The 25,822-nt window shown below is 54.4% G+C and overlaps 1 protein-coding gene across 12 annotated transcripts in view; it reads right to left on the bottom strand.

The window, feature by feature from the left end:
* Positions 1 to 25,822, bottom strand: part of ZMIZ1 (zinc finger MIZ-type containing 1) — a 192,538-nt gene that overhangs the window by 88,119 nt on the left and 78,597 nt on the right. For 8 of the 12 annotated variants that reach the window (XM_084997405.1, XM_084997408.1, XM_013983374.3 and 5 more), the window contains exons 4-6: positions 23,054 to 23,162; positions 16,222 to 16,335; positions 7,735 to 7,840 (exon numbers count right to left, since the gene is read on the bottom strand). In XM_084997405.1, coding sequence (XP_084853531.1) covers positions 7,735 to 7,840; positions 16,222 to 16,335; positions 23,054 to 23,113 — 280 coding nt within the window. In that variant the 5' untranslated portion in view covers positions 23,114 to 23,162. Of the gene's footprint in view, positions 1 to 1,262; positions 1,570 to 7,734; positions 7,841 to 16,221; positions 16,336 to 23,053; positions 23,163 to 25,822 lie in introns of those variants that run through there. The other 4 variants (XM_084997416.1, XM_084997426.1, XM_084997420.1 and 1 more) reach the window with 1 other exon arrangement.

The raw sequence follows: 25,822 nt of genomic DNA, 5'->3' as shown, positions 1-25,822 counted from the left end.
GCACACTCGGCCTCTACAAACCTCCTTCCCTTCCGTAACTCATTTCTCTGCTTCTCTGCCGGTGTTTTCTGGGCTCCTAAATACATCGCTTGCACTGGCCTCTTCATTGTGGGGTCTGTATCTGGGGGAACCCAAACTCAGACACATTTGACTGAGGTGCCTCTAGCGGCCTCTCCTTCCCCTATGGCTTCACACCTCCCCCCATCCCAATCATATGGTCCAGTCATAGGCAGTGAGTTCCAGCAAGGGCTGGACTAGAGCGTGAGGGCCCAGGTTAAGACAAGCAGCTGCATTTTGAGAGGGTTCTGCACAGCTGGTCAGGGTCTCAGCCCCCAGACCCCACTGCCACGAGCCGATACCCACATCTCCCTGCCCCCTCTCATTGTGGACAGGCCTGGAAAGCAGATCTCCACCAGCTGGGCCTTGCACACCCTGGCTCTGTGGCAGAGCCAGCGATGAGCTAATCCCACAGGAGAGAGGGAAGCAGGAAGAGTAGCCTCCCCAAAGAGCAGAGGCCTGCCCCCCGGGCCCTGGGGAAAGCAGCGAGAGCTGTGCTGGGGAAACTGGTGAGCCAGCCTTCAGACCACGGCACTCTCGCCTACCGCCACTCCCACCGACTCCAGCCAAACTCCAAAGGAATCCAGGACGACCATGGCTGCTTCTGCTTAAAACAGAATCCGTGCTCCCAGAAGAAATAGGGGAGATGAAGTCAACTACCTCCCCTATCCAGATAGATCTGTGATTTCTAAGTTGACATGTTGGTATAACCCCTTCTATTTTTTGTTTCCTGTGTCTAACTAAAGCTATATTTTGTTTTTGTACCTGGTTGAGGTCATACTGACCATGACATTTTGTTAACCTTCAAAAAATAACAAAGAATATTATGTCACAAGCATTTCCATGGGGTAATCATTCTTGGGGAATCTCATTTTTAATGGCTGCAGAGTGGCCAAGGAAACACTCAGTTCCCTTTTCCGGAGCTTGAAACTGTTTCCAAGTCTGCCCTCTCTCATTCTTCCGTGGCACTGCCCCCCCGGCCTCACCGTTCACTCTGGACACCCCAGGGACCATCACACACCCCTCCCTCCAATTCCTCAGCCTGGGAATGCTGTGTCCCACAAGTCCTCGGTCACATGGGCTCCTCCTCACTGTTCTTTTTCTCCAAGAGCAGAGTGAGGCCACTGGATCCCAGGGCTCTGTCCTCAGGGCGCTGGAGGAGGGGAGGTAGCCAGGGACCACTGGCCCAGGACAACCCATCCTACCTGTTCACACATGGTCACTCAGAAGGGGGATGGCTCCCTGTGCTCCAAATCTGACCACCTGGAGGTCCAACGCTTGCTTCCATGTGACCTGGGTCTGTCTCTTCCCCCGTGAGAGCCTCAGTTTCCTCGTCTACAGAATGGGTGTGCTGATAAGAGCTCCAGTGACCTCTCCCACAGCAGTGACTCGACGGAAGGTGAGTGATAAACAGATTCTTGTCCTTTAAACAGAGCTGACCCCGAGTCAGCTCCCAGGGGCCTGGTGATGAAATCCAGAGCCCTTTCCTGAGCAGGACCTGACCTGGAGTGCAGAGGCGACCAAGCAGGAGGAAGGAAGCCAAGTCCCTCCCCCACATCCCAGCTCTGCTGAGCTCAGATGTGGGGGTGGGGGCTGGTGTCCAGGAGGAAGTCTGTCCCCGGCCTTGACAAGGCGCCCCGCCCGGCAGCTTGGCATTTCAAGGGCAAGGGCCTGCCTGCTCGCTGTCTCTGGGGGAGCCAGCAAGCGTTAACAATCCCCTGCAATTTGCACCCACCAATCCCTCCTGCTCGCTGGGCGGCTGCGAGCCGTTTTTCACGCAGAGCTGCGCACAGCTTTGTCTTAGAGAGACAGATCTGGCAGGGTGTCCCTGAATGAGGCCATTTGTCCTCCCTGGTGACGGTGACGGGAAGGCGGCTGTGTGATCTGGGGTGGGCAGAGGCAGAGGGGGTAGAGAGGGGGCCATGGGGGAGGCACAAAACTAGAGATAAGAGCTGGGACTCCGAGAGAGGCCAGGACTGTGACCACCCCCTTGGGGGTCCGAGAGCCCCGCGTTCAGCCAGGTGAGAGCAAGAAGGACTGTTTTCAAAGACAGAAGAAAATGGTTTATGACTCGCCTTCTGCTTAAGGAGTCTGGAGGGGAAGTGGTGAAATGATCTGTCTGGTCTCTGACAGAGGTGGGACTCTTGCCATAGCACCCCCCCTCCCCCACACCAGCTCCCGTGCCCCGTTGGGGTCTATCTCAGCCCCAGGACTGCCTCATGAGCTGTTACAGAGGGTCCCTGGGCTGGAGGCTTCCAAGAAGGACCAAGCTTCTCCGGAGCCCCTCCTCAGCGGACCACAGGCCACAGATAGGAAGAGGCAGGGCCAGGGCTCCATCCCATTCCTGAGTCTTCACCTCCCAGGCTGGCTGGGGGCCCAGGGCACAGCTCAGTCCCTTCCCGTGGTCTGCTGTCAGCTCACTGGAGAAACCAGACCAGGCAGATGTTTGTCAGCACAAAGCAAGTGATCCACTTTGCCTGGGTTTCCACTCCAGGGCCCAGGGCTCAGGCTGCTGTGCTGGGATGTGATGGTGTGTGTAGAACAGAGGTAAGAAACACACAGGTTCACAGGGCCCAGCAGGTTCCCAAATGCAGGAAATGCTTGTGGGGTAAGACAATGGGGGAAGCATGGCACTTCACAAAGGGGTCAGCCTCTACCTAGGCAGTGGCAGATTGTGGGTCCAAGGTTCCCATTCAAAGGAAGTCAGGCATTTGACTGGACAGTGCGATCTCCCAAAGAGCAAGGGCTGGCAATTAATATGCATTTTTACAAACCGCCAAAAGATCTGATGGACGTCAGCTGTCTGCAGGTCACTTCTAGCCCACAGGCAGGTGATTGACAACTGTCCCCTGCTTGTCCCTAAGAAAACCGGCCTCCTCTTCCTCGGAGGTGTCAGGGGCTGCCTCCTCCAGCCCTGACCTCTCTCCTGAGTCCTCTGGTCCCTTCTCCAGATGCCTGCTGGCCGCCTCTGTCACCATCCCCCTGGGGTGCCCTGGCACCTCCAGACCCTGCTGCTTCCTCCACATTTTCTGCTTGGCCAACAGCCCCGTGCCTCTCAGACAGGAGCCCAGAGTCATCACGCAGGGAGGCAGGAGGGGCAGTGGGCACCCGGGCTCTTGTACGGACTCTGCCCAGCCTCACTGTGACCTGTGGCAGGTCCCTCTTTCTCTGGGTTCCCTGTACCCTGGGTTCTGACATTCCCTATTCTATTATGTTAACACACCGCTAGGCTGCTCACAGGGTCAGCTAAGAGGACAGAGTCATTCAAGTGTGGACATTGGCAGAGGCACACAGAAGGCTCTTGGGGACCTCAGATATGGCGACTGCCTGGGGCTTGGTGCCCACGTAGCCAGCAGGTATGGGCCCGCACAGTGCGGTGCTGAGGAGGCTGACATTTCAGTGCTGCCTGCCAAGTTGCTGAGGGCTGGCACACAGCGGCTGGGGGCAGGGTGGGCCTGACGCAGCCTTGGCAGGGGGAGGGGGAGACGCAAGGCAGGTGACCTTCTGGACCGAGGCTGTGGAGGGAGCTGCTGGTCCCCAAGGACCTTCTCGAGGAGGAGGATGCTGCCCATGTGTGCGCGTGTGCGCGTGCTTCCGTGTGCGAGCACACAGGCTAAAGGCTGCACCAGAACAAAGAGCTGGGGGCTGGGTATCTGAGGGGCCCACGTGGAGATGCCTGACTTGGCGGTTTGCTGCAGTGTCTGCTCTGCGCTCACGCTCCGTCTCTGTCTCTCTCTCTCTCTCTCTCTCACACACACACACACACACACACACACACGCTCTCTCGCGCGCGAACACACACACACACACACACACACACACACACCACAGCACTGCCCCCAGGCCTGAGCTCCTGCTCCAGAGCCCACCAATGCTGGCGCGCACAGCCCAGCCCACTGCCGTCTCTCCTGACAAAGCACCGCTCCTCACTGTATGAGCTCATCCCACCGGCCCTCGTCTGGCCCCAGCTTGGCCTCCTGACAAGAGAGACAGACAGGGAGAGGGAGCAGGAGAGGGGGTGGGGAGGCAGGGGGTGGGGGAGACACACACACACACACACACACACACACACACACACGCACATGCATACGCACACAGCACAACATGAGGAGAAAGAGGCAGCAGGGAAGGGAAGGACAGACAGAGGCAGACATATGGCATCAGAGACCCTCAGAGAGAAAGGATCGAGAGAGACTGGAAGGGTAAAAATTGCACAAGCCAGTGAGACGAGAGTGGGAGCCCAGATGGAGACGGGGAGACAGGAGGGTGGTGAGGCAGCAGGGCTGGCTGCCCGAGCTCTGGGGACAGAGCATGTTCTAGAATGGCAGAGGCCTGGCTGGGAGAAGCCCAGATGGGCCCAGTGGTGGGTGGTGTGGCCACTACACACACCCCTTGAGAGCCCTGAGGCCTACCCTTCTTGAGGAAGTGTGGGCGGGTTGTAAAAGGTGGTTAGTTGTGCTGACCTGGGTGTGACTCCTGATAAGTGAACTCAGGTGAAAACAAAGCCGTGCTGTTGGGCCTCAGTGTTCTCAGCTGCAGAATGGGTACACTGAGCACTTATATCAGGACCTAGGGCCTATCGCTTGACTAGACAGAGACACACCCGAGAAAGGGCTCTGTAAACTGTAAAGAGCTGTGCACTCCTGGGGGTGCAGATGGGGAAGGACCGAACCCCTTGTCTCAGGAGAAGAAGTGATGCTGGAAATACCACTTAGGGAGGCCAGGGCCACACTAGAGAGACTTGAGAGAAGCAAAGGGCTCTTCCAAATGGAGTAGCTTCTCAGATGCTGATCCAGGAGAACACAGGGCTCCCGCTTCTAAGTTCCTTCACCAGCCCCAGAGTCAGCATGATACAGAGGGCAGAGCTTCAGGCCTGGGGCCAGGAGGCCACAACTTCAAGTCCCAGCGCTGTCATTACAAGCTGTGTGAGAGCAGGCAAGTCACAAGACCTCTCTGTGCTTCACTTTCCTCATCCATCAATGGAGAGAATATCTGTGTCTCACAGAGTTGGGCACTGAAGCAAAATACGGGAGAGAACCCTGGACGTACGAGCAGGGGTGTGAGAGACCCTTGAGGGAGGGGCGACCCAGGGAACTGGGGAGCAGCTGGGCTTCCTAGGATAGCCCATTCTCCTGTTTTCCTTCTACCCCCTAGCCATGCTCCCCCTGTCTAGGTTTGGCTTCTTACATATCCCTGAGCGTGATGCCTTTTTCTCCACTTCACTCCACGGAAGTGCAACATTCTTGGCCCAGCCACCATCACCTTCATCCTGACATCCTAGCAATCTGCCAACTCGTTCCCTCCATTTACACCAGTCTCCCCTATGCAATCTGTTCTGTTGTAGCTGGATTGATCTTTGCAAAATGAGATTTAGCAATGTTCCTGCTACTCTTAGGACAACGACCAAAACCCTCAAGACAGGCCCTGTGTGCCCAATCGCTGCTGACTTCTTCTGCCTTTGGGCTCTGGAACCACTGCCCTCCTTTCAGTTCTGCCAAAAAGCCATGCTTCCTTCTACCTCACGACCTTTGCATAGGCTGTTCCCTTTACCTGGGCAGCCCTTCCTCCTTTTCTGCACCTATTCAATTCTTACTCGACCTTTGGGTCTCAGGGAAGCCGTTCCCACTCCTACATGGTCACGTGACATCCCTGACTGTTCCTTCTTGACATTTATCACAGCCTGAATTTACAGACACACACACACACACAAACACATGCATGTACACACAGCTGTGATTTTTTGCATGCGTTTTTTTAAACTGAAACATATTGATTTACAATACTGTGTTAGTTTCTAGTGTATAGCAAACAGTAGTGTTTTTTTTTTTTTTTTTTTTTTTTTTTTTTAATGCTTTTCAGGGCCGCAACTGTGGCATATGGAAGTTCCCAGGGTAGAGGTCAAATTGGAGTTGCAGCTGCCAGCCTACCCCACAGCCACAGCAACATGGGATCCACGCCGTGTCTGCAACCTACACCACAGCTCATGGCGACAATGGATCTTTAACCTACTGAGAGGGGCTAGGGATTGAACCTGCATCCTTATGGATACTAGTCGGGCTTGTAACTGCTGAGCCACAATGGGAACTCCCAGCGGTGATCAACGACTTTCTCTCCCTCTAGACCAGGCATCAGGAAACTATCCTATCACCTACTTTCATAAATAAAGTTTTCTGGGAACTAGCCACACTCATTTGTTTACATATTGTCTATGGTTGCTTTTGTACTGCCTGCAAGGCCTAAACTATTTATGATCTGGCCCTTTACAGGAAAAAGTTTGCTCAGCCCTGCTCTAGACAGTACGATTGCCGAGTGAGACCATGTCTGCTTTACTCCTCAGCACAACCCAGCCCCGGCCAGGGGGCTGCACAGAGCAGGTGCTCGATTGAGATATGGAGGTCAATGCTTCTTGGATAAGTAGCAGTTTTTACCTTGTCAACATTGTATTGACTTAAGTTATTATTAAAACGGCAGATTCCATCAGGAACAGACGTCACTTATGAGATTTCAAGACCGTTTTCCGGCAAGCGGTTCAATGCAGTACAATAGTGATATCCCAACACAGGCTGGCACGTCAGGGATCTCAGAGCAGCTATTGGCTAATGAGGCCTTTGCCACCTTTCATCAATGACCCATTGTAAACATACAGAGAGTAGAGTGCAAAGCCACATTCAAGAGATTGTGGGCTGCCCAGACTGATGAAAAGCCGCCATGAGATGTCCTTTAAACATCTGGATTAAGGATGCTACTATATATACTCCAAAGAACTGATGGACGAATTCAGAGACAACGTCTGTTTTATTGTTATACAGAGGAAATAACTGCTTTTTTTTCTTTGTCAATGAATGGCTTAGACTCGATAAAGAATGTTAACAACATTTAGACCCTGTGCTTGGCGCTGACCCCGGCAAGGTAGGTCTCACTGTCATTCTTGCCTTCCCATGGAGATACACTGAGGCTCAGGGGCCACACACGCAGCAGGTGACAGGACTGGGTTGGCCAGGTCGGTCAGAGCAAAAGCTTACACACGTCCCCTGCTCAAGCGAGGGAATGAGGATGGAGGGACAGGTAAAGCTGCATGTTTGGTGTGTTTAAAACCTTCACACACAGAACACTGCCTGGTTCTGTGTACTATGGGGTCAGGAGATCCCATGTGGTGACAGAGTTGCAACGGACAATACTGTACAGCGTGGATTTTTAGACCCCTGAATGCACTGATTCACTTTCATCTTAATTTGTGTTTTATTTTAAGTGTAAAAAAAAAAAATTGAATGACCATAGTGTGGCATCAGGGTTAAGAATGCTGACTCTGGAATATAGGCCTGGGCTTAACCCCCAGCTCTGTCACTTTCCGGCTATGTGACTTGGAGAACCCCTTCAGCTTCTCTGAGCCGCAGTCTCCTGGCTGTAAAGTGGGGATGATCACAGGACTTACGCAACAGTGATGGAATGAGACGAGGTCTGTCTCCCTTTCGCCTGTTGTTGGGGTGTGGTGTGCTCTGGGCCCTCGCTGGCCCTGAGATGAGGGACAAGCCCATGGGCTCAAGAGCCCAGCAGATGAGCTGCTGCTCCTCAGAGGCTCACACCACACCTGGACAAACTGAGGTGCCAGCCCTGAGTTCAAGTCCAGTGCCCCTCCCACCTCCCAATGTCCCCGTGGTTTCCCCAGCCGTCACCTACCGGCAGACTTCGGAGTGAACTTGTCTCGGTTCGCGGCACACACAGCCAGCAGTCTGTAGCCGAGGTCCAGGTCGAACCCTTGCTGAGCTGCCACCCGACTAACCACCTGCCAGCAAGATGGGAGGGAAGGGCAGGAGTGAGTCACCGTCCACACCAGGCTTCTGATCCCAGAGTGGTGGATGTGCCCATTTCACAGGGGAGGCGGGCAGGCTAATGCAGGTCCCCAGCATCAGGCAGAGCTGGGACTCAAACTGCCGGTTCAGCCACTCAGCAAACACTACTAAGCGTCTCCACCTTGACAGGCCCTGGGACCCGGGGCCCTGTCCTCATGGGTTAACAGTCCAGAGGTGGGCCTGACCCCAAAGCCCAGGCCCCGCCACTTTCAAGGGCTCAAATTTGGCCCCATTCTAGAATCTGGGAGGGATGCTGTCCCATTGTGTTTTGCATAGCCAGAGGCCTCTGCTCCCCCAGTGCAACTCTTCAACTCCCCCCACCCAAGTCCCTGGCCCCCAGGAAGCCTCCCACGCCCTTCCCTCGGTGAGCTCCAGCACCCATTATCTAGGGGACACTTGCTATCCTCGCTTCTCCAAGCACAGTCCCCACCCAGCAGCATCTGTCCCTCCTGAGTCAGAGTTTGCGCCCAGGGAGAAGCACTGATTTAGGAAACACTGCCTCCCTGGAGCTCCAGCTTGAAGCTGCCCAGCAGACTGCTAAGAATTCCCCAGATGGACATGCCTCATGCTTCCCAGCTCCATGCCAAGCACCCTGCAGCCTCTCAGACCCTAGTCCCCAAACAGCAGGGCTGTCATGCTCAGCCGGGGTCTGTCTCTAGCACCAAGCACCATCCCAGCACACGGGAGGCACCTATAAGGGCACCAGCAGAAGTTTGACAACAGCTGTGCATTTGGGCTGGAGGTCCCACCCATCTCCTTGTGAACCTCAGAGCTATGGGCTGGAAGGGGGAGGGGGGAGGGGCTGGGAAGGCTGTCAGTCCCCTGGGGTCAGGGGGCAGTGAGGGACTGGGGGCTCTTGGGGCCCCACGATCAATTCGGTACTACAGGCTCACACCCACCCAGAGCCGCTCTGTCCCCGCGCCCGTTCCCAGGTGTCCCGCCACTGCCAGATCGGCTCCATCCTGCCCGCCTTCCTCATTAACAGCAGCCAAATTAGGTTTCCTTATTAAGAAGGAAGGACCTTGGAAAATGGAGTCATTTCAGGAAGCAGCTGGGGCGGCTATGGCTGGCTGGGAAAGGAGCTCTCCCAGGTGTGGGGCTCATTCTCCTGAGAAAGGGAAGGCTCCGTCGCCAGCCCCTAGAGACCACCTGCTCCAGAGGTGCTCAGAGGTCCTCAGAGGGTCTCGGCTGTCATGGGGTTTGGCCCAGCCCCCGCAGCCATTAGAATAGTTCCCCATTATCTGCTTTATGCTTGGGGGGGTCATCATAAAGGCGCTAGGGCGACAAAGTGTGGGAAAACCACTTATCTAGGTCAAACCTCTCATTTAAAAAACATGGACACTTGAGGCCCACAGTGTCGGCGGTGAACCAGGGAGGAGCCAGTGGCTTCCCCTTCCTGGGACCAGCAGAGTCTCCTGGCCCTGCCTCCCTGCCCCCATCTCCTGGGAATTCCCTGTGCAGGGAGGAAAAAGGACTTTCTCAGGTTAGAATGTTTGCTCAGCGTCTCTGCTGCAAACAGAAGCCCCAGACACAGAAGTCTTCCGCTCCCCACAGGCCTCTTTCCCACAGGCTCTATTTGCTCCTGTACTGTGGTTCTTATGCACCACCCCCCTTCTGCCACATACACACCACGTTCCAGAGTCTCTGGGCCACCCCAGGGCTGGGGGGTCCTCGCTGTTAGTCTTACTGTCCAAGCAGAAAAACCAAGGCCCCAAATTCTTTATGGCCTGTTGAGTATTTCAGTTTTGGAGATAGATACTGTAGAGCAGGGAGAAGGTTCTGGAAGGGTCATGTCAGCTCAGATGTTGACTGCAGCACCCTCATTGGTAGGAGAGCCTTGGGGTGGATGTGAGTGAGGTAGGCAGTTTGTTGGGACGGGTGCATCAGTGAGGCTGATGTTTGTGGGATATGTTGACACAAGTGTGTAATGAGAATGCTGTCTCCTAGGTAAGAGGACTAAGCAAATGCTTGGTAAGCACTGAGGTGCCAATTTCTCACCACAGCTCTATGAGGTGTTATTAGTATCTCTGTTTTACAGACGAAGGAGACTGAGGATGAGTAACAGCCCCTGTTGGTGACAGAGCTAAGATATGAGGTCAGGCAGTCAGGCCGCAAAGTCTGGGCTCTTTCCAGAAGAGGACTTCTTTTTCAGCCCACAAAGGGTTAAGGCCATAACTCCCAACCTACATAGCAAACCCTCAGGCTCTTGGTTAAGGGCAGAAAGGCAAAGGTCCCTTGGTTTGGCCAATACTGGCTAATCCTGTTGTTCTGGTTCCAAAAAAAAAAAAAAAAACCAAACCACCCCAGAAAGACAACACAAAAAAATAACATACACACAAACAAAGCCCAACTAGCTACACTGAACAAGAGGGGCTTGGTATTGATTCCAAGGGCTGTCCTGAAGGCCTGGGAGTATCTGTCACCAAGTCTCCTAAGCCCAGTGTTCAGAAGGGTCATTGGCTGTTCTTTTACCAAGTCTCCTTTTGCCAAGACACAGAGAGGGCAGGGCCTGGCAGAAGGTCACACAGCAGAGATGTGGCAGAGCAGGCTAAGTTGGATCCTATGATTCTAGAGTGCCTTAGGAACCCCTGGTTTCTGCCGGCCAAGCTTAAGGACCGCCAGGAAAGTCCTGAGAAGCAGGTCTGACTGACCGTGGTAGGGAGGGTTGACTCAGCCAAGCAGACTCCTGTTGTGTTTCTGAGAGGCCTGCTCTCACCCCAATGGGCATGAAGACCCCTCAGTGAAGACCCCTGCCCCATAAAGCCCTGCAGTGGGTGGTCCTGGCGCTGCTGCCCTCTGCTGGCTGCCTGGGCTCAGCCAGCTTAGCCCAGCCCATAAGATGCTCCCATAATGTGCTCCTAAGGCTGACCTGTGGGGCCTGGCTGCCTGAGACCTAGAACCCAGGGTCCCAGGGGGAACTACAGGTCAGGAAGTCCAGCCCCTCATGCCACAAAGAGGGAAACTGAAGCCCAGAGGCAAGAGAGGGGGCATGACTAAAGTCATGTGGCAGTTACATTAGTCCCATATAAGGAGTGTGTTGACTTGAAGAGCAGTGAGCCTCTGGGCCATGAAGCAGGACAGCCTGTGTGGGAAAAGCTGAAGAAGGGGTTTCTGCTCCTGCCTGGTGGTTTGTGACATCCTATGAGGTAGTCACGGGAACTCGATGCATGCTGGGTCTGTGTACCAATCCTGCTCCAGCTATACTGTGCAACCTAAGGCAAGTTACTTCACCTCTCTGAGCCTCAGGTTCCTCCTCAATAAAGGTACAAGGATGTCCCTCATTTCCAGGGTTGTGTGTGATGGGCTCTGCCAGTTCCATGTGTCCCAGTTCCATCTCATGACTATACCCTAAGGCCCTCAGGACAGAGCCATCATTTCCCATTTTGCTACCATTCTCATTGCCAGAGTGGACAGGTATTTGTGGTCATTGCTGCTGCTCTGGAGTTAGGCATGAGATGGGGTTCTGGTTCTGCCCACGACCAGTTGTTCTATCTCACCCAGGTGATTTAACCTCTCTGGGCCTCAGTTTCCTCATCTGTGGAATGGGTACAAAAATCTCCTCCTTGCAAGGAGGACAGCCAGGACCAGGCACACAGCTCAATGAATGCCGTCTGTGAACATACACCCACAGCTTCAGCAGTGAAGCTTTGAGGCTGTGGGGAATTCCTCACCAGAGAGATGGGGAGGGCACTGCTGCTGTGCTAACTGGTTTCTGTTTCTTTTCTCATCTCCTCTTGTACCCACCTCCATTCTCCTGTGCTCTGACCACTTCAGCCTTCTTTCTGTTCTCAAGCAGATCAAGTGTGTTCTACCTGGTGGGGGGTGGGGGAGAAGGAACCAGTCTAAAGAGGCCTGATTCCGAAGGGGACACCCAGAGAGGGGGCTCAGCCCTGCCGCTAAGAGAGTGGCCGAGAAGAGCCTGGTCCTGAAGAGGAAGTGGCGCCCCAACTGACGCCCCTGGGGATGGAGTGTGGGGCTCCTGCACTTCTGCATCCTGGGGTCAGAGGGCATGAAGCCGAGGGTGGGGCAGGGGAGTGCCAGTGGCCCATGGCTCTTCACTCCAGGGCCTGGGATAGCCAACATGTGCCCATTTACTGCCCAAGGCTAAGTGGTTTTTAATTTATATCCTCAAGTAAAGCCGGATCCAAAGGAATTTGTTTCCAGAGATCACCAAGGGGATGATGGCAACCTGGAGAGCTCAGGCTGTCCCCTAGATGGGGAGGGGTGAGTATGGGGGGCACTTGGCAGCTTGTCTAGGCAGCCTGCCTAGGCCCTTGGGATCTCTCATCTGTCTATCCCACCCTACCCCTACCCTTGGGGCATGGCTGGGGTTAAGGATGCCTCGGTGGTGGAGGGGACTGGCAGCAGGGCCCTGGGGCTCCTGGCAGAGCAGTGGTACCAGCCCGGGACTATAGCAAGCTGCTTCCCCTCTCTCTGTTGCCTTGTTTGTAAAACAGGAGTGACAAGCCTTCCCTGCCCCTCTGCAGGGTCTTCATAAGGATGCAAGGAGACAGAGCTGGGAAAATGCTGTGGGTACCAAGGGTGTCTTCTATGACCCCACCCCACCCCCTTTCCTGCTGCTGGTTTTCCTGTGCTCCAGTGACATTCAGACTCAGGTCTCTGCAACTGTGGCCTGTGGGCCAAGGGCCCCTTTCTGGCTAAGCAGCAGGCCAATAGGGTGGAGGTCAGAACCAGCCATTCAACCCAGTTACACCTTAAGCTGGGGTGCAGAGCTGGCCCTCGGCCTTCATCCACAGTGTTCTGTGCCTGAGAAGTCATGGGTTCAACCTCAGCCAGTCAGATCCTACAGGGTCATCTCTGGGCTCCCTCCTCCAGGAAGACTTCCAAAATCTCTCCACCCTAGCCTCCAAGGATGCTGCCCTTCAGAGCTTCTGTCCTCACACAAATCATATGCCATCACTCACCTGCTGAAGACCCTTCAAGGGCTCCCTACTGGCCCTCAAATCATATCCAAACTCTTCTTAGTTTGCAGGCTCTGTGCTAGCCGGTTTCTGCTTCCCTCTTCATCTTTTTGTTCGTTTGTTTTTTTTGTTTGTTTGTTTGGTTTTTGTCTTTGTCTTTCCAGGGCCACACCCGCAGCGATATGGAGGTTCCCAAGCTAGGGGTCTAATCGGAGCTCTTGCTGCCGGCCTATACCAGAGCCAGAGCAATGCCAGATCTGAGCCGCGTCTGTGACCTACACCACAGCTCATGGCAATGACGGACGGATCCTTAACCCACTTAGCAAGGCCAGGGAACGAACCTGCAACCCCATGGTCCCTAGATGGATTTGCTTCCGCTAAGCCACGATGGGAACTCCTTCCCTCTTCATCTTACACCCTCTCCCTCTGATGCTCCAGCCATCGGAGACTTCTGTCTGTTCCTTGAATAAACCAAGCCTTAGGGCCTTTGCATAAGCAGTGTCCTCTGTCTGCAGCACCCTTCCCTCTTGTCTTCCCTTGGCTGACTCCTTTTTTGCTTTTTAGGTCTCAGATGGAGGTCACCTCCTTGGGAGACTTTTCCTGACCACCACCCACTCCTTCTTACGGGGTGCTGGGAAGCATCCTTAGGTATTCCTTTTTGGGTTTAGTGTCAACTTCCCCCAGTGGAAGGCAAGCTGCTTGAGAGAGGCCCACTATGCTAACGGCACTCCCCTCAGGCCCAGCGCAGGACCCACCCACTTCAAAACTGGAGAATGTTTGTTGAATGAATAGATGGATGACAGAGCCAAGGCAGGGCCAGTTAATGGTCATCTCATGCCCACCTGCCCAACCACCCTGGCCAGGGCCATCGCTGGATTCAGCTTCAGGTCCCCACCTCTAGGCCAGGATCGGGGTGGGGTGCTGGGGGAGGGGGCGGCCCCACCTCCTCCCTCACTTATGGCCATCAGCAGCTGGGATGGGAGCAACATCTGTCCCTGCTGGCGGGCTTAGCCTGAACCAGGATCCCCACAAAGAGGATTAAGGGAGTTGGGTGAGGGAGCGGGGGCTCAGGGGGCTGGAGGATGAGGAGGGCTGGGCAGTGCAGGCGGCCTCCTGATTTGGCCCAGGGGCCCTGAGGGAGCCAGATGGTGTCGGCTTAGCATGAACGGAGGAGCCCTGGGAGGGTCTTGGCTGTGTCCCTGCTTGGCATCCCTAACGGCCAGGAATGTCCCCTCTAGAGGCAGACGGACCTTGGCGTGAATCCCAGGTCCGCTTCTAACAGGCTGTGTGACCTTGGGAAGTCAGCCACGACATCTCAGTTTCCTCTTTATAAAACGCGGAAGAAGGCAGGACCAGCCCTGTAGGGATTCAGGGAGGCACCTCCAGTGGGCCAAGCTCAGTGCCAGGCACAGAAGAGGTGCTCTGCAGTGATGGCCCAGGTTAACATTGCTGCTTCTTTTGCTCCAGGCCGGGGCCAGGCCAGCTCTCTTGCCTCTCACTGGTCTAGAGGTTTTCAGGAAACATTGCGCCCGTGGATTTTACCCTTTGTTCTCACCTGGCCAGGCATACGTCTTGGGCCCTCCTCCAAGCCTGGGGGTAGCTGAACTCTCCAGCAATCTATTTACCCACATTCCCTTTAAAGCTGACTCAGGACCCTCTGAGCAGCTGTCTTCACTGGCCTCGGAGGTAATATAGGCCACATGGCTGGAGACAATCATAAGCTTCCAGCTTCTTCCACGTGGCTGTCAGCTGGCTAGCACTTTTTTGCTAAAAAAAACCCAAACAAACCAAAAACCAAAAAAACAAAAAACCACACTCTTTTTAAATTTTTCTTTTTTCTTTTTCTTTTTGGTCTTTTTCAAGGGTCGCACCCGCGGCATGTGGAGGTTCCCAGCCAAGGGGTGGAATCGGAACTGTAGCCGCTGGCCTACACCCACAGCCACAGCAATGCTGGATCTGAGCAGCGTCTGCGACCTACACCGCAGGTCATGGCAACGCTGGATCCTTAACCCATTGAGCAAGGCCAGGGATGGAACCTGTGTCCTTATGGATGCTAGTCGGGTTTGTTTCTGCTGAGCCACAGTGGGAACTCTTGCAAGCTCTTTTTAGGCTCTGCCTGTGGCATGCAGAAGTTCCTAGGCCAGGGATCGAACCTGCACCACAACAGTGACCTGTGCCACTGCAGTGACAATGCTGGATCCTTAACCCGCTATGCCACAGAACTCCTGGAAAGCTCTGCAGCTTGGCGTATCATACCACTAGCTCTGGGCCTGGCCTCTGCCCAGATTGTATCCTACCTAGACCCTTACTGAGCTGGGATAACTGCAGTTCCTTGGGTTCTCTTGCACATGTGGGCCTTGGTGTGTGCCATTCTATAGAACACGCTCGCTATACTCAGCTGCTTGTGCACATGTATTAAACGCTGGCAGATGTGGAAGTGGCTCTTTTTCTCAGTTTTCTGCAATATGTCCCACTACCCAGGCAGATAATACTTCCCTTCCCTGTGCTGCCTCCACCTTGCACATGATTTTCCCAGCCATCTCTTTCCACATCTGTCTCCCCCACTAAAGACGGAATCAGGCTTGGCAAGGTCATACTCATCTTCGGTTTCCCAGGACTTAGCAGAGCGGTTTGTGCATGATAAATGAGGGATCAATCAGTGCTGACTTGGATAGATGGATGGCTGTAACAGGAGCTCAATAAATGCTTATATGAATGGATAGATGGATGGATGACTGTAAAAAGAGCTCAACAGATGTTTACCTAAGTGAAAGAATGAATGGATGAAAAGAGGGCTGAAAACCCTTCAAGAGTCTCTCTCTCATGGAATTCTCATTGTGGCTCAAGGTATTAAGAACCCAACATAGTATTCATGAGCATGCGGGTTTGACCCCTGGCCTCGCTCAGTGGGTTAGGGATCTGGCGTTGCCACAAGTTGTGGCATAGGTTGCAGATGTGGCTCAGGTCTGGCATTGCTGTGGCTGTGGCACAGGCTGGCAGGTGCAGCTCCAGTTCCACCCCTAGCCCAGGAACTCTTTCACATGCTGCCAGTATGGCCATTAAAAAAAAAAAAAAAAAAGCCTCTCTCTGCTTTACTTAAGATGGACCATTTACTCCCATCAGACCTGAAACTCCTCAAGGTAGGACCTGTGTCATTCTTGTCAACTGTGGAGAACCCACAGAATCCTGAGGACCATGTCTCCCCATCAGACCAGGTTCCCTGAGGATGTATGTGTGTTGGGGGGGGACACACAGAAGGGCCCTCCCTTCCAGCACCAGCCTTCCTATCTCTTGCCCCCACCCTGCCCCCACCTTATCTGCACTGGACAGGTGCACAAGTCCCCAGCTGTCCTCCCCAGGTGCAAGCATATGCAGGGAGGGTGCAGACTCACCGTCAAACAGCCCATCAGGCTCTGCTCAAAGGGCCGCTGGAAGGCTCGCGGGTCTCCACACCAGTCCAGCAGCTCCGTGGCGGCATTGTGGAAGTTGGCAGGGTTCTGTAAGTGCTGTGGGAGAAGGAAAGGAGGCAGCATGAGACTCCAGGGATGAGGCCAGCACAGCTTAGTATGTGGCTGTCTAGGCAGTAAAGACCCCAGACCTCCCTGAGGAGGAGACGCACAGAAAGGGGCAGGCCAGGACTAATGAGTTTTCTCAAACTCCCTCTCATCCACCTTCCCCCTGCATCTCCACCCTCAGCCCAATTCCTGCCGGGATGGGGATCAGTGGCCCTATTGCAAAGAAGAGAAAATAAAGTCAAGAAAAGGGAAATGATGGTAGACATTAAAATGTTTTCCGGAAGTTCCCGTCATGGTGCATTGGGTTAGGAATCCAACTTTAGTGGCTCGTGTCACCGTGGAGATGCAGGTTAGATTCCCGGCCCAGCATAATGGGTTAAAGGATCCGGTGTTGCCACAGCTATGGTGTGGGTTGCAGATGTGGCTTGGATTCATTCCCTGGCCTGGGAACTTCCATATGCTATGGGTTTGGCCATTAAAGAAAAACGTTTTCTGGAGGCTGGCAATGGGGCAGGGAATCCTGCAGGGCTCAGGAGGTGGGGGCGCATGTGGCTCCCATCTGTGGGGCTGGCTGTCCCTGAGTCAGGGTGGACTGGCCCTGGAGATTCCTTCCTTTTTTTTTTCCTGCTTTTTTTAGGGCCACACCTCGGCAAATGGAGGTTCCCAGGTTAGGGGTCTAATCGGAGCTACAGCTGCCAGCCTACACTACAGCCACAGCAATGTCAGATCCGAGCCATGTCTTCGACCTACACCACAGCTCACGGCAACGCTGGATCCTTAACCCACTAGGTGAGGCCAGGGATCAAACCCGCAACCTCATTGTTTCTAGTCAGATCCGTTTCCGCTGCGCCACGACGGGAACTCCTGGAGATTCCTTCTTGATGAGGCACCCCCCTCCCCTGGCCCTTTAACCACTACCACCACACCCCAGGCCTGCATGCCATCAGCTCTGGCTTCAGCAAGCCCTGTCACGGCCAAAGAGCAGGGGTAGGGGGATGAGAAAGAGGCCTCTGGGCCAACTTAGTCGGGAAAGTGCGCTCGAGCACGCTGTGCCCAGGTTTTACCACACTGTGGTTGGGTATATGTGGCTTAACCACCGCTGTTCCCCAAACCCAGATTTCCTGGGTTCAGTCTGACTCGGTTCGGGGGTGCTGGCATTGTTGGGAGGGGTCCTGGACTGAGATCAGACCCTGCCCAGTTATGGGGTCTGAATCAATGGAGACCGATTTCCGGTGCCAAAGGCTCTAGATTCTGCTTCAGAGCCAGGCCACGGGGCTAATGGGTGGAGGTGGCTTCCATGGCTTCCACCCCTTGGGGAGTTAGGCACTGAGTCCAGGGTCACAGAGCAGGTTGACATGGAGCTGGGACCCCAGGGCTGGGTGGGAGTGCTGATGGGTCAGGACATCTGGAAAGTGTCCATTGGCAGGAGAGTGTAAGCCAGCTGTGAAGGGGATGATGGTACCTTGGGGGATCCCAATGTCCTCGATGCTGGGAGACACTGGGAATAGCAGCTGTGCCTGGGGCAATGGTTCTCTCCCAACTTGCAGTGTGAGGCTGCTCTGGAGCCAAGGCAGGGAAAGGTCTCAGGAGCTGCCAGGTCCCAGACTTGCTGGGGGAGCAGAATGTGCCGGGGGAGCCCCTGTGGGGCCTGGCCCTGGAGACCCACTGCCTTCACCCGCAACTAGCTACTGACAGGGCAGCCCCTTGCCTCTCTGAGCCTCAGTCACCCCATCTGTAAAATGAGGATGGCAGATTGTGGCTTGGTGGCGATCATTTTTGTTTTGCTTAGGGCTTCACAACATAGTTTATGAAATGCAAGATGTAAAAAGATGGAGAAAAGAGGAGTTCCTGATGTGGTGCAGCGGAAATGAATCCAACTTGTATCCGTGAGGATGTGGGTTCGATCCCTGGTCTTGCTGAGTGGGTTAAGGATCAGGCATGGCCCTGAGCTGTGGTGTAGGCCAGCAGCTATAGCTCCGACTTGACTCCTAGCCTGGGAACCTCCATATGCTGTGGGTGTGGCCCTAAAAAGCGGAAAAATAAAAATAAAATAAAATTTAAAAAAAAGATGGAAAAAAGAGAAACAAAATGGAATAACCTCTCTCTGTGGGAGAAGAGGGAAAGGGAGAGATGAAGGAAAGAAAGAGGGCAAGCGAGCAGCAACACAGCCCTCTGTCTCGTGGTGAGGATTAAACAAGATGAAGCTTATACGGCCCTGGCAGAATGCCCGTCGCGTGGGCTGCTCCCACGTGGGGCTGCCCTTGGCCCCGACTCTGTCTCCCCAAGGCTCTGCTGGAAGCACAGCTGCGCTGGGCAGTTCCCAGCCCTGGCTCCACACACAGCTTTCTGCGAAGACAGAGCTCCCTGCACGTGATCGGGGGAGACAAGAGGACTTCCACGTCGAGAAGCATACCCTTTGAGAGGGCAGCAGTGGGCCCTCACCTCTGCCTCCTGTGCCCTCTTTAAAACATGGGCCCTCCAAGGCCACGGGCAGCATCTGGTCTCTGCCTGGAAAGCCATGCAAATCAGTTAATTCCCTGCCTAGCAGCCTCTCTCTGCTAACTGAGTTATTCCGTTTATTTACGTGATGTCACACCCAATTAGCAGGGTCAGCAACCACTGCATGGCACTCTCGGAGCTGCCCGCCCATAGCACCCCTACTCTTGGCACCCCCTTTGGGGCTCTGGGCTCACAAGTGGTCTCTGAGGCCAGTCTCAAGGGTCCAGTTTTGTTCTGGGCCCCCAAGCACCCAGCCTTCATATCTGGCCAGCCCATCTCTGAGATTCTCTCCCCTCCCTCCAGCCAGCTCAGAGGGCCTATGGCTTGAGCTATGGGTGGTCACTCGTGGGTGCAACTCAATAGCTGAAAGGATGCCAGGCATCCCACTCAGTAGCTGTCGGTCAGTGGCTCTGAGGCCTTGACCAAGCCTCTTCCCTTCTCTGGGCTTTTGTCGTCTGTTTAGACTACGAGGTGGCTAAGTGATACAGTGGAATGAACAGGACAAACCTGTCTCAGCCAGAGTCACACAACCCCAGGTGTGTTCCTGAGCTTCAGATCTCTCATCTGCAAAATGGGGTAGGGACTGCTTGCAGGGCTGCTACAAAGTTTCCAAACAACGTACATAATGATGTCCCTGTTACACAGTTTGTCACTTAAAGACTGCTGTTGCTCCCTATGCTAGGACTTCTATATGGTTTCTTGTTTCTCCTACGAGCTCCTTGAGAGTAGAATCGGTGCCTCATTCACCTCCAGAATCCCCCAAACTGGCCTGAGGCCAGGTCCATGCAGAAATGGTGAGCAGTTAGCTGTCCAAAGGATGGTCCATTTGTGGAGGATGCCAGCAACAGACCCCTAGCGGCAGGCAAAGGGGCCAGGGCTGGATGGGGTGAGCTTGGCTAGATTTTGATGCTTTGGGGATGGGAGCACAGATTTGAATCATAGGCAGAGGCCTCCCTACTTGTGGCTGTTATTGGATAATATCCCACCCTCCACCACAAAGCCTGCCCACCTCCACAATTCCTCCAAAAATCTGGGCTATGTTCAGTGGCCACTGAGACTATTGGGGCAGGAGTAGGGGACACCAATGCCTAGAATAGGGACTGGCTACCCAAGCCAAGTGATGAATGCATCTTCTTATGAATCCATCTGTGAATCAAGTGATCCATCCATCTACCTACCCACCCATCCCAAAATGAATCAATTCATCCATGCATCCATCCACTCGCCCACCTACCCATTCATCCATTCACTACTTTATCGTCACTCACCCATCCATTCATCTGCCCACCTATCTTCCTATCCATCCAGAATGTATCCAACCATCTACTTATCCATTCACTCATCATTTATTTATCCATCATGTATATCCACCTACCACCCATCCACCTAGCTGTCCAGCTGTATGTCCATCCTTGCACCCGTTCATTTATTCCCTTAGCTATCTTCCTTGAGGCCACCCCTCCCCCACTTCCCCCCAATGTATTTGGGCCCCACCCTGGCCTGGGCTCTGCTGACTTACAGATGAATGTGGCACATCCTCTGCCCCTGAGGAGCTCAGCCTGGTGGGAGACCTGCTGTAGACCCTACAGGGTCTACAGCTTGAGGGACAAAGAGCAGGGTGAGTGACGTGGGTGAGTGACGTAGCTGGGTGCCGAGGAAGCCCTGGGGCTCAGAAATGGGAAGTGCAGACACTCCAAAGGGACCTGGGGTGTGGGGAGGCTGCTGGGCAGGAAGTAGCTGATTTGCACAGCTTTCACGTGGAGTCCCAACGTGCTGTGTCCCTGAGTAGGAGGTGGTGTAGAGAGGGCACTAGTTTTCCCAGCACCTGAGGCTGAGAAAGCAGAAAGGCAGCTGAGCCAGAGGCCTGGAGGGAAGATGGACTGCTGTGTGCTTGGGGGGCTGGTGAGTGACAGCAGTGGCCAGACCCAGGTCGCATGGATAGGGAAGGCTGTGCTATAGAAGTGAGGTGGGGCGGAGGGTTCGAGGCTGTGAGGCAACCCCTATGGGAGCCATAGTCCCACTGGCCAGAGGTAGGCAGAGCCAGCACATGCATCATCCTCAGAGCATGCAGACCTTTCTCTTCTGATTAGGATGCAGGATGTCTGAGAACCAACTGTCTCCGGGCAGCTGCTGAGCAGATAGATATCAGTACTGAGCTGTGTCAGACCAGAAGCTCGGGAGCAGGCGTGGAGGACTCAGGGAGCTCTGGATGGCTGGGGGGCACCTGGACAGCCTGCTCACCCTCCCAGCCACTGCACTTCTAGCCCCAAAGCAGGCTTCTGTGTGTGGGTATGCACATGTATGTGTGGGGCAGGCGGGGGAGTGGAGGTGATCCCTGGCTTTTCAGCAGCTCTGAGACCCACTGGCTGGGTGTGCATCACGATGCCCATTCTACAGATGAGGGGAGGTAAACTGGCAACTTAATCAAGGTCAGGAGGCTAGTGAGTGGCACTAGGGGACCAGGTTCGCTGACTGGTAAACCTGAGCCCTGTGTGCCGTGCTTCAAGAGAGCAGCTGCTGGGTGGGCCTCTGCCTGCACTGGACCCCTGGGGAGGCCCAGGGAGTAAAGGGTGCCCTGATTCCTGGGGATGTAGAACCAGATGCAGGGAGAGAAGTCAGGTTGTGAGCAGGTTTTAGGAGGAGCTGTGTGCCTGGCACTTAGAGGGCTCAGGCACAGGGGCCTGACTGTATTCCTGGGGGTGGAGCCACTGACAGCTGATCCCTCATGGGCGGGAGAAACTGGGTCAAAGGCAGAGCTGGGAGAGAGCCCCGCAGAGCCTGGAGGAGGAGGAGGAGGAGAAGGAGAGAAGGGCAGGGGAGGAGAAGCCCATCGTCTGGTTTCTATTCTGCGACTGTGAACAGAGGCGTAATTGGCGTTTGGGAGAGCTGCTGGGCTGAGTTCAATCTGTAACAAGTCTTCTTCAATTTCCTCTCCTCAGACCCCGCACAGGCTTCTGAGATTGCTCTGCTTGATGCTAATGAGAGGACACGCATCCCTCATTCCCACAGACTAACCTCAGCTCCACTGGGCTCTGGTGTTCGGGGAGGGTGGACTGGGAGGGGGTGGGGCTGTGAGGGTCCTGGGGCCGTGAGCTGCCTGCTAAGCCTGCCTAAGCCAGGGACTCGCCCCAGCACGCCCCACCCTGTCACCGAGACACTGAGGACAACAGCCCCGTCACCAATAGCTGATCACCTGCCACGTGCCAGGCTGGACTACATGTCCCACCCATCAAGTCCTCAGAACATCCTATGAGGTTGGCTTTCTTGGACCCATTTGACAGGGGAAACTGAGGCTCAGACAAAGAGGGCCAGGCCTGAAATCATACTGTGAGTTCAAGGAGGAGTGAGGATTTGGGCCCACTCTGTTTGATGTCAAAGCCCATGCCCCTTCCACCATATCTGCTCCTTCCTGGAGTAAAGTAACACTCGGGAATCTGTGCAGGGACACTGTGACACCGGGCTGTTGGGAGGCTGAGCTCAGAGGGCAGGTGCATCACCCATGGTCACCACTGGGGGCGCCAACCTGCCCAGACTCAAGCAGGGTTCTTAAAGGGGACCTACTGGGCCCACAATGATATTCCCTACCTCGGAACAATCCAGACAGGGTACTGGCAGGAGAATCACCCCTTAAGCTTGGTGTGAGCACAGGCAGGAGAGGGATCTTGCACCCTCTGGAATGAGGCCCTTCTGGCACCAGTGGGGCTGGGCTTGTGATTTCAGGCCACACCTTTCCTGCTTCCATGCCTTCGTTTCCTTTTTTGTAAGATGATGAAATTCCCCAGGACTTTTCCTTTTCTCTTTCTTTACAGAGAATCACTGGTGCAGAGGGTGGGGAGTTTAGGTCTAGGAAGGAGATTAGACATTTCACCACATCCTCAGAACAGCCCAGAGTACATAGCAGAGCCCAGAGGGGGCACAACACTGGCCCAGAGTCACACAGCTGGGAAGGGAAGGGAAAGACAGGGCAGAGTGGACATGTGAATCCAGGTGTGTGACTCGAGTGTGAGGTTGGTCCATGCCAGCCGTGTTCTCACGACGGGGGTGGTCGAAGAGCCTCAGGCAGTCAGCCTTCACCTACCATCACCTTCACCCAGCACCCCGGATGCTCGGCTACTATTCGGGCCAGCACCCCACAGCTCTGCCCGCCTTGCCTGCCCTGCCTTCACCAGGCTGGTGGAAGAGGAGGAGAGAGCCTGGGCCACACACCCACCTGCTTGATGCACTGCAGTCGGTCATTGGTCTGTTGGATGTGCCTGTCCATAGAATTCATTCTGGCCGTTTCGCTGGGTTCTACCCGAGAGCCATGAACGTTGTCCAGCCTGTGAAGACAGGGGAGAGTGGGTGTCACTGGGGTTGTGCCAGGCCTGCCAACCTCATAGCCACCTTCCTGCCTCTACACAAGCCTGCTCACCCCAGTGGCTCCAGCAGGTTCCAGGACCCTTTGTGAGCCGCAGTGGCCTCTGCCCTGGGCAGCCCTGTGCTGGGGGGAGGAACTGCACCCTGGGGCGAGGGCAGGAAGTGCTCCGGGTGTCCTCTGTGGGTGGCTCATGTGAACACTGGGCAGGCATGTCCACCACACATTTCCACACAGACGCGTGTCCAGGGTGGTGGTGGTGGGGACGGCCGCCCCATCTTCGGAATTCCTGGTTCGGGGCTTAGCACCCTCGATGTGGCCGTGTGTGTGTGCATGTGTGTGTGCACGTGTGTATGGGGATCTTTCCATGTGATGCACATGTGGTGTATGCACAGCAATCCTCTCACGGGTGCCACACCCCCTCTTCGAATCCCCCATGCCTTAGAGTTCCTTGCACTTTACACACAATTCCATTTTTCCCCTTTGCCCTCCTGGGAGAGGAGGAGGGCAGCCATCAGCAGCACCCTCTTTCCCAGATAAGGAGACTGAGGCTCAGAGCAGGAGGGAGTTGCCCGGGGTGGCACAGGGAGCCCGTGTCAGAGCCGAAGCCACACTGCCGATTCATGGCCGAGTGGTGCACGGATGTCATGTTTGCCAGACTCACTCTTCCTGCATGGTGCTGGGCCTTGGGAACGCAAGCATGGCTGTGACATCCTTCTAGGTGGTGAAGTTAAGTGAGGAAGGCTCTCAGCTCCAGAAAGCCCCTGGAGCCCCCAACGCCTCTCAAGAGAGGCCATGATGGTGAAGGCAGAGATTGGGAGAGGTGGAGAGGAGGAGAGAGGAGAGAGATTCAGCTCTGGTTCCCCCCGCTGCTCAGGGCACCAGGTCCTTGGGCCAAAGCAGACGTCTGCCTGCTGCCGGCTGGGTCTGCGCTCCCACAATGTGGCAGGCATTTCAGGCTGCAGACACATGGGTCAGACACAGAGCTGAAAAGAGGCCTACGGCCCCTGGCCTTCTCTGCGATCCCAAAGTACTGCCCCCTGACAGCCCCTCATCTCCGGCCATGTCACTAAAAGTCCCATCTACCAAGCACTTTCTGGGTGTTGGGCGCTTGCATTTCCTGACTCCTCATGCCCACTCTGTAAGATGAGAATCATCTCCATTTTACAGATGAGGGAACTGAGGTCTGAGACCTGCCAAGACCCCTGGCTAGAGGGAGCCTGGATTGTGTCTGTCAGCCTGTCTGTTCCCATGTCCTGGCTCTCTGCTCCCAGCCCCAGCACCCTGGTTGTGAGGGAACCAACAGCATGGCCGGCCCCAGCCTTGGGAGGAAGAAGGCCCTGCTCATCTTCCAAGAAGCTCTGCACTACACAGCTCCTTTAAAGTATTTCTTATTGCTCCAACTGTGCTTGAAAAGGCAACTCGTGCATGGTTCAAAAATCACAGATGTCCAGTGACGTGCTGGCCTTGTCCCCTGCCCTAGGGGCCCTCCCAGAGAGAACCAGTGTCAGCTGCCTCCTTCTGAGGCGCTCTTAGAGAAGCGAATATCTATATGTACTATCCCCTGACACCCCTTTAAAAAACCATAAAACAATAGCATTCTATAGTACTATCTGGTCCTTGCTTTTTTCCTCTTCATAATATCTCAAAGTTTATTTCACATCAAGAGCTAAGGAGCCTTTTCATTTTTAATGGCTGCACAGTGTTCCAAGGTACTGATGAATTACTTGTCACCTGCCACCTGAAATGTCCACCCCTGCCAGGGGCTATGTTAAGGCCTGAGGCCCCAGACAAGGCCCTTCTGCTTGGGGTGGCTCACATTCTAGCCCAAGTGATGAGGCCTGAGCCGTTCACAGGTTTTTTTTGTTTTTTTTTAAATCTTTTTAGGGCTGCACCTGTGGCATATGGAGATTCCCAGGCTAGGGGTTGAATCAGAACTACAGCTGCTGGCCTACACCACAGCCACAGCAATGCCAGATCCAGGCCGCATCTGTGACCTACACTACAGCTCCCGGCAATGCTGGATCCTTAACCCACTGGGAAAGGCCAGGGATTGACCTACAGCCTCATGGATACAAGTCGGGTTCATTACCACTGAACCACAACGGGAACTCCCCCAGCTTTTATTATTGCAAATAATGCTGGAGGGCTGCCTTGTATATTGGCCACATCATCATGTGTGAATTAATCAAGGACACACTCTTAGAAGTGGAGTTTCTGGGCCATTCTAGCATTTGGACTTTGATAAATGCTTGCTGGGTTCACCTTATTTCAGAGCTCTCCAAAAGGTTAAAAAAAAAATCAAAGTATTCCCACATTGATTTCTTCTACCTTCACCCAACTGGCATCTCTCCATTCACCTCACCTATCACCCATCTATACACCCAGACATCCAACTTCTCCACTATTTATCCATCTAGATGCCTGTCTGTCCATCTATCCATCCAAACATCTTTAGTCTCCACTTGCCCATCCATACATGTTTCCAACTCACCTGGTAAATACTTGTCGATATCTGCACTGTGCTAGCTCTATGGGCCATGGAGAGATTAAAATAAAATCATTTCCTTGGGTTCAAGGAACTCTGGATCCAAGCCCATATCCACTCCATGTCACCTATTAGGT

This window comes from Sus scrofa, chromosome 14 (genome assembly GCF_054392235.1).
Source record: "Sus scrofa isolate SSC_HxYL_T2T_F1_AM1 chromosome 14, Sscrofa_HxYL_maternal_Yorkshire_Landrace_v2.0, whole genome shotgun sequence".
Classification (NCBI taxonomy): Eukaryota; Metazoa; Chordata; class Mammalia; order Artiodactyla; family Suidae; genus Sus; species Sus scrofa.
The sequence above is the reverse complement of the archived record's forward strand: the minus strand, read 5'-3'. Positions and strand labels throughout refer to the sequence as shown.